Source organism: Pseudomyrmex gracilis, unplaced genomic scaffold (genome assembly GCF_002006095.1).
Source record: "Pseudomyrmex gracilis isolate BER0280 unplaced genomic scaffold, ASM200609v1 scaffold_424, whole genome shotgun sequence".
NCBI lineage: Eukaryota > Metazoa > Arthropoda > Insecta > Hymenoptera > Formicidae > Pseudomyrmex > Pseudomyrmex gracilis.
The window spans coordinates 1-8,342 of NW_018021008.1; the positions used below are offsets into that span (position 1 = coordinate 1).

The following is an 8,342-nucleotide window of genomic DNA, read 5'->3' on the forward strand; positions in this document are numbered from 1 at the left end:
ATCGGCCTTGTTATTATTCACAGGCTAATTTATTGTCGAAACTACTCAAAACAATGGCAAATGTTTGGATTGTACAAAGAGGAAATCTGTAATCCATTGTAGAAACATCCTCAAAGACTCGATAAAACTGCATTACAATATAGTCCACTGAAATTAGATTACATTTCATCATTATAAGTTAAATTTAATAAATTTGTAAATATATGAATCGATTGAGGCTGAATGATATTTCTCAGTTATATAAATATAGCATATAAAATAGAAATATTTAAATATTCCCATCATTGTCTTACCATCATGAACAACTTGAAAATTTTTTAAAGATGCCTAAATTACTCGTCCATGAAAGTTTAGCACATATGATTGTCATCATTCCATATAGGCGTCTTATTGTGTAATTCTATTAAATTATTCATATGTTTCAATTTCCAGCGTTCTGAAAAAGCATAAAAGAAGAAATTTCATATTTAATTTTATATTTAATGGCCATTCCATATTTTATAAATGTTTAACATAAACAACGTGGTAATATTATGTTGCAGAATATTTTTAAACATGTTAACAAACTTTTAAATTTCTATTCTTTTCATTTTAGATCTGATCGATATTGCTTTAATAGTAAAATTTATACTCAAGTTTATATTTATTGTTACGCTTACTAAGCAACGTCTCTGATTTATCTCGCGAACAAATTTCCACCTTCTTTTGATCGAAAGTCATTCCCGGTTTAACGACCGTCATTTTATAGTCCTTTAAAATCTAAAACATTAGTGTCATACACTAGTGCGGCTAATAGTTGTTGCGAATTCGAACGTTCGTCGCGTTTATTCATCAATAAATATCCGTTGTCGTAAATCGTGAACTACAATCGCAGAAAATTTGTTTTCAGCTTACCGATTTAAGATTCTCTTCCTCTTAAAAGATCCACAATATCACTTGAAATCAGATCATTGCACTTGTTGCACTTTTTCTTCTTTCAGCCAGCTAATAGAAAAATCTACATAAATATAAACAAATAAAAACTTGATTATCAAAATAAATAAATGTAAACGTACCTTCTTCCCAGAATCAAGCTCCGATTGTAAGAAATAAGTCGGGTAAAAGCCATGGTTCACACTTTTTCAATTGCAAATCGTTCTACATTTATAATGCATTTTCTTGTTTACAAATTGTACAAACTGTTTGATATGTCCTGACACTGCCTTCTAATTCTGGAATCTGTAAAATATGTAAACATATTTATTACACTTAATTCAATATGTATACATCTATATGTACATGTAACTTTTTGTTTCTCTACTATATAAAAACTATAATAAACAAAACATTTACAAAAAAAGAGTATGAATTTTCAATATGTGAATTGAATTCATAGTCAAGACGTAATATGAAATTCGTAATATTACTGACACAAAAAATGGCCGCGCCATAATTGATTGTAATGCTTCACTATCACTTGCGATTAGGGTAGCCATCAAATGTCCGGGAAAAAAAGAGGACGGATAGCTATCCAACCTCGGAGTAACGCGAGAGAAATAAAGTAAAATATTTACCAACAAGATTCCCTAAAACACCGGACGAGCATAAATCACCGCGGACGTCTTTGGAAAATCCACCCGTCTTCGGCATTCCAAGAAAAAGACGGTGTTCAGAGAAAAGAGGACGGACGCGGCAAGCTCTACTTGCGATACAACTTATCAATGCGTACACCCGTCACTTTGCGACATGTATTAATTTTCGCGAACTACGGATATTCGCGCGCTAGATAGCAACAAAACGCGAAGAAATAACGAAACAATTAGAAAAGAAACGTACTTGAGCTGACCATTCTTGGAAATGCTCAACCGTGTTCTTGGAAGTGCTCTACCGCGTTCTTGGAAATGCTCTACCGGGTTCTTGGAAATGCTACTGCCGCGAAACATTTTGACAGCCTTGCATTGTTTTCGACGCGTGTGCGGTACTAAATACTTGTTGTTTCAAACGTCCGACACTTTGTGGTACATGCGTATCACGAATAGTTACGTGAAAAATGACAAAAATAGTGAGAACTACCTGATTTGAATGAAGAAGCTCCGCTTCGAGTTGCGCGTCGTTTACAGAGAAAGTGTCGGTGTTTCTTGTCGCTCGTACCAATTGCAAGCGTAGGTCGCGTCCACATTGTCCAATCGCATTGGTTATGTTTGGTAAAGTGACCAATGCAACAGAATATTGTAAACACGACCTACGCTCGCGATTGTTGCGCCAAGTGGAACTTACTCGTGATTGCTCGAGTTTGAACATATTGAAATGCGCGGTAAAGCACAACATGCGATTCTCTTTTGTTCTATATGCATAAGTCCAACCCCCCTGTTCCGTTATTACTGGCAGTATTGAAAATTTATAGGTTCACGTTACGTATCCTATAGATTGTTCAATACTGCCAGTAATAACAGAACAGGACCCCAAGTGTCGAGAAAGATCAAGCAACTGAGGCTAGCACTGAGAGCATATATTTTTAAGTCATCAAATTTTTATCATGTCTTGACGTAAATAAAACTTTACAATTATTATTATATCTTGACGTAATTTTAATTCACCAAAATTTATTATGTTATTCAAAACATAATAAAACTTCGGTGACTTAAATTAATGTCAATACAATAATAATTGCGACTTTTTCTTATGTCTTGACGTAATAAAAATTCGATTGTCTAAAATTATATATGCTTTCTGTGCTGGCCAGCTGCTTGTTCTTTCTCGACAATTGGATTTCTGTACATAACAACGGAATAGAACCGTGTCCACGTTTAAACATAACGTACGTATCGACAAGTCATTCGTGAACGTGGCTACGTAGTTGCCAATGTGCATCACTCGTGGACATTGCGCTGGCTTAAAGCCATTCTACATAAAGCCTGTTCTACATTCGTCGCAAGCGCAAACGCAAGAAACAGATCTGGTAGAATTGACTAATCGTATTGATCAAATCAACCAATTGACCAGCGTGATTGGTCAATTCTACGAGATCTACACCTTGCGTTTGCGCTTGCGATCAATGTAGAACGGGCTTTTGGCTATAACCATTCTATAGCGTCTATCTACTAGCACCATCAGTAGTAATAACAGAAATTTTCTGATTTTTCGACGACATTGAACTACATTACCGATCATTTGCCGATCAATTGCAGAGAGTCTATCTTGCTTACGCGTGCACTGCGGTCGGCGCGTGCAATGGTACAAAATGGCTACCGGGAAACGTCAATACATTTTATATTAACAAGAGAGCTTGGTGCCTTTGTGTGAATTACCGAGGCGCGAAGTTGCATCGCAATAGAAACGCATGCTGTCTAATTGACCGGTTCCTGATTTTCTTGTGATTTGCGTGTATGTGAAGGTGCGTGTGTCGACGCGATGGCGGAATTTGTGCGCGGTGGGCCCAGCGTGTCCAACAATGCCAAGGTACGTTGTCACGAGAGGAAGCATTGTATTCGTCCAGTGCTTGTGTTGCCGGATGATGCATATTATTTCTAACTTGAAAGCAACCTCGTCACAACTAAGTGCAACGTCGTCAATTGCGAACGATGCTTTGTGATCGTTATCGCGGACTTCCCGACGCATCTTATTTTAATATTTTCTCATTTATCAGCTCGCAGTTTTCTCTTTATTTACGTGCAATCACGAAATTTATTCGATGTCTTTCCTCATATTGACATTGTCCGCTCGCATTCTCAATTCCTCCATTAGGCATGCACGCCACAATAATGAAAAATTTATACATACTCTTTATGTTGTCTTTTTACTTTGGACTTACATTATTACATCGTGATATCTGTTGCGCTTTCCGATGAATAATCATTGATAATATATTAAAATCAATGAAATTAATGAGTCCGTCTCTTATGTCTTATACTGATTATACTTTTAGATAGAACATAACAGCAAAGGAGGATCTCCTAGCACAGGAAGTGAAGATGGTGGTCAAAATGAATCATTGAATGCGGAGAATGAATTTGATCCTTTTTTAGAAAATATGCCAGATGATATACAAGATACAGAAGAACCTGATGGCACAAATGCTACTCTGTTAACAGCACCGCCAGAAAATCAGTGAGATTTGATATAGTTTAACTTTTCAAAAATATATATACACTTTTTTGAAATATAAGTCATACAAACTACACAAATATGATTAAAATCCAAGTCAAATGTGCATATGATTGTAGGGTTAAGATTACTACAGGAAATATTTATCTTTTCTCAGGTGGTATCATGGTAGATTAGATAGATTTACAGCGGAAGAAAGACTGTGGGACGCCAGCAAAATGGGCAGTTATCTGGTCCGTGAGAGTGACAGAAAACCTGGGAGTTACGTTCTGTCTTATTTAGGAAGAACTGGAATAAATCATTTTCGAATTACTGCTGTTTGTGGAGATTATTACATTGGTAGGAATTGCAGTGAATTGAATGAAAAATTCAAACTTAATTTCATATGTAAACTTTTTTTTACATTTGTTTAATGTTTTACAGAAATCTCATTTAAAAAAGAGGACATTTACTAATTTGAAATAATGTTGCAGGTGGTCGTCAGTTCAACAGTCTATCGGATTTGGTCGCGTATTATACTCATTGCTCAGATCTGCTAAAGAGAGAAAGACTTATACATCCAACACCACCTCCTGAACCAGTGAACGACAAAAAGCGAATTGTCGCGATCTTACCCTATACAAAAATGCCTGATACCGACGAACTGAGCTTTCAAAAAGGAGATATATTTTTCGTGCACAACGACATGGGCGATGGATGGTTGTGGGTTACTGCTCACAGAACTGGCGAACAGGGTTTAATATTTCGCGAATTAGTAGAAGATTTGGATGATTCAATAGATCCCAATACAGTGTTTTCTTGGTTTCATCCCAATGTTACCAAGAGCGAAGCAGTGGATATGTTGGTGAAGGCAGGACCTGGAAGTTTCTTAGTAAGAACCTGACAAATTTATTTGAAACAATGATTTTTATCTTCTTTGATTTTACTTACTTTTATAATCTTGTCACTTTTAACAGGTGAGACCGTCAGATAACAGTCCGGGAGATTATTCACTTTTTTTTCACATAAATAACCAAATACAAAGATTCAGAATCGAAAAGAAAGGCGTGCGTTATCTCATGGGGGGTAGAACATTCGAGTGTCTCGATGCTGTAATTAACAGGTATACACTTTTGCTATAATTAATTTTGCGTCAAGTAACAAATTTTGATGTTATTGTTTTCTATTGTATTATTTGTCGTTTTATTAGATACCGAAAAGAACAAATAGTGGAAGGGCACACTTTAGTTCAAGCAATGGTGACCGAACCCGATGGTAGTGTCCGAGTAAACAGAGAGGTTCAGCATGCTGAAAAAATTTACGCGACTTTAAGAGAATGTCGAGAACAATCGGGAGCAAAGAAGAACAAAGGGATCAAAATGCAAGGATATTTGGAGAAAAAATCCGAGAAGAATAAAAAATGGAAAGCGTTATACTTTGTGTTGCTGGTCGATGCTACAGATACGCACCTATATCTGTACGAAAATCCTAAAAGAACCAAACCAAAAGGTCTTATCGACTTAAGTTGTGCTTATTTATACCAGGTAAGGAAACATGGCAGTATATCGTATCTTCACGTAAATTAATAACATCAAGTATCTTCCAATGCTAAGTAATATTAATAATACTAAAAAATAAGTGACTACAACACAAAGAAACTATTCTTAGATGCGTTGTGAGTTCATAGTAGATATCTTTTTAGGTCCACGAAAGTGTGTTTGATAGGCCTCATTGTTTCCAATTAGTTGAACGTGCTTTACCATGTCTGGCCACCATAACTTACCTTGCTGCTCCGAATTCCGAAAACGCATTAGACTGGATTAACGCCTTGAAACCACTGTGTGTGTCGCAACTCACTCGCGCTCCGAAAGTTGCCCGCCTTCGTGAATTACGTTCGTTGCACTTGCATATCTTAGATGCGCATAGGCTTCCATATAAGCTAGTTCCGAATCCGTTCATTATAGTTGCCCTAAACAATGTCAAAGTCGCTCGCACAAAGGTTAAAACGGGACTACATCCGCTTTGGGACGAGGAATTCATTCTGGAGTATGTGTATTGACTCTCATATCAAATAAGGTTCGATGTGATTTATTTCTATATTACGTTTTTGTTTGCTAGAGATGTACCTCCGGATGTTATGTCTTTCTCCCTGACTTTGTACAACAAGGGTAAGCGTAGCAAAGACACTGAAGTTGCGGAATTAACAGTTGAATTAGCAAGTTTGACTAATGGCGAAGAAATGGATCAATGGTATCCGTTGTCAGGCGTCACGCCTATAGGAGATTGGGGAGCTTTACGTTTACGTATAAGGTAAACAGTTGTGTTTTAAGGTTTTTAAGATATATACAATATTTTATTAATTTTGTATATCGAAGAATTTATATATTATTAATAAATATTATTAAATATAATTTTATATTTATTTTTTTATTTATATTACAGATACAGACACGACTTAGCTATGCCTCCCGAAGAGTACAGCCCTCTTCAGCAGTTATTGCTAGATCCAGAACTGCATGTTGTCAAGGCTTTAGCAGATGTGTGCCATTTAGATAGAGTACCTTTGGCAAATAGTCTTCTTAGAATCTTTAGGTATAAATAGTTCTGCGTTATTATTGATTAATTGTAAAAAAATACTCGATTTTTTTATATACCAATTTTTTATTTCAGACACGAAAGAAAAGAAGCAGATCTGTTACGATCTCTGAATCAAGCTGAAGTACGTTATATTTAGTAAAATTTGTATATAAGCGTTGTCAAATGTAAAATTTATAATATTGTACAATGTAATTTTTTTCATAGGTTGAAAAAGAAGACGAAACACCGACATTATTTAGAGCTGCCAGTCTTACTACCACTTTAATGGATTTGTACATGAAATCCGTTTGTACTTCATTTTTAAAAGCTGCTTTGCGTGATACGATCTTGAAACTAATTGAAAGTAAACAAAGCTGTGAATTAAATCCAACGAAAATGGATTCTCCGGAAGATGCGTGCAACAACGCGGAATTTTTATTACAAGTATAACATTTTCATTTCAGCATTATGTCCGTGCGTTAACGATCATCGGAATTTGTAACAGCTCATTGCTGTATAATATTGACTTGTTTGTAGGTACTAGACGAAGTTACATTAAGTATCTTCACGAGTCCCGACGCATGTCCACGGACTCTCAGATACATTTGCGGATGCTTACAAAGAGCAGTGGTCGCCAAATGGCCACATGAAAGACTAGTCAGAACTCGAGTTGTCAGCGGATTTATATTTCTTCGCCTTCTTTGCCCTGCCATATTGAATCCTAGGTCGTTCAATTTGATAGCTGAGCCGCCACCTCCATCTGCCGCAAGGTACACACATACGCATCATCATAAAAATGAGAACTTGATAATTCTCGATATCTTCATTTTATTATATCTTTTGCTAATTGTGCGTTGTGCGTTTACATTATTCGTAGATCATTAGTCATGGTGGCAAAATGTCTACAAAATTTAGCTAATCTAGTAGAATTTGGTGGAAAGGAGCCATATATGGAAGTCGTGAATCCATTCATATTAAAAAACAAAGAACGAATGGTGGTGTTTCTTGATCAGCTATCCGTAAGTATTGCTCTTAATAGCAATTCTATCAATAGTAATTGCATCATTGTTAGCTATATAATCTATTCGTGTATCCCAGTGACTGTTTTGTTTTTTTTTAATACTGCGTTATTTATACTCTAAATTTGTCGAGATTAATTAACAACGAAAAATGAAAAGTTTATGTAAGTTACATGTATTATACGTGTAGAACGTTGCGGAAAAACCGGAATCGGAAGGTACAGATCCGAGAACGAAAAGCGTTTCCGATACGGCAAGAGATTTAGCGACGTTACATCACATTTGCGTTTCACATTTGAAAGAGCTTCAAGTTTTGTCAAAGACACAGGTATATATGCACGCACAAACTCGATTCATTATTACGCAGATGCGAAAAACAATTTTGTTATAAAAAAAATAAAAAAAAAAATACATTCATTATTTGCAGCCGACGATTAAACAGCTGGTAACTGTGACTGAAATGTTAAGCAAACACAAGCAAAAATACATGGAAATGATACGGTAGTGCTAGAGCCATCAGTCATAAATAATGCCAAACACAATAAAACGATTTATAAGATTTGACGACGAAATAACATATAGTAGAATATTTAATAAGTATAATTAAGTAACTATAAACGTACAGACTGACGTGCCATATGTATTACTGTATACACTCAAGCCTACATTTACTATTTCATATAT

The 8,342-nt window shown here is 35.8% G+C and overlaps 1 protein-coding gene and 1 pseudogene across 1 annotated transcript; one reads left to right on the top strand and one right to left on the bottom strand.

Moving 5' to 3' along the window:
• Positions 1–13: 13 nt before the first annotated feature.
• LOC109860611 lies at positions 14–2,280 on the bottom strand (annotated as a pseudogene).
• A 906-nt stretch (positions 2,281–3,186) lies between these two features.
• Positions 3,187–8,331, top strand: LOC109860610 (ras GTPase-activating protein 1). Its single transcript, XM_020439839.1, has 15 exons — positions 3,187–3,438; positions 3,905–4,086; positions 4,241–4,422; positions 4,557–4,954; positions 5,040–5,185; positions 5,273–5,606; positions 5,765–6,108; positions 6,181–6,372; positions 6,505–6,654; positions 6,733–6,781; positions 6,865–7,083; positions 7,177–7,409; positions 7,517–7,658; positions 7,849–7,986; positions 8,086–8,331. Exons 1-15 carry the CDS (start codon positions 3,391–3,393, stop codon positions 8,161–8,163), a joined length of 2,835 nt encoding a protein of 944 aa, XP_020295428.1. The 5' UTR covers positions 3,187–3,390; the 3' UTR covers positions 8,164–8,331.
• The last annotated feature ends 11 nt before the right edge of the window (positions 8,332–8,342 follow it).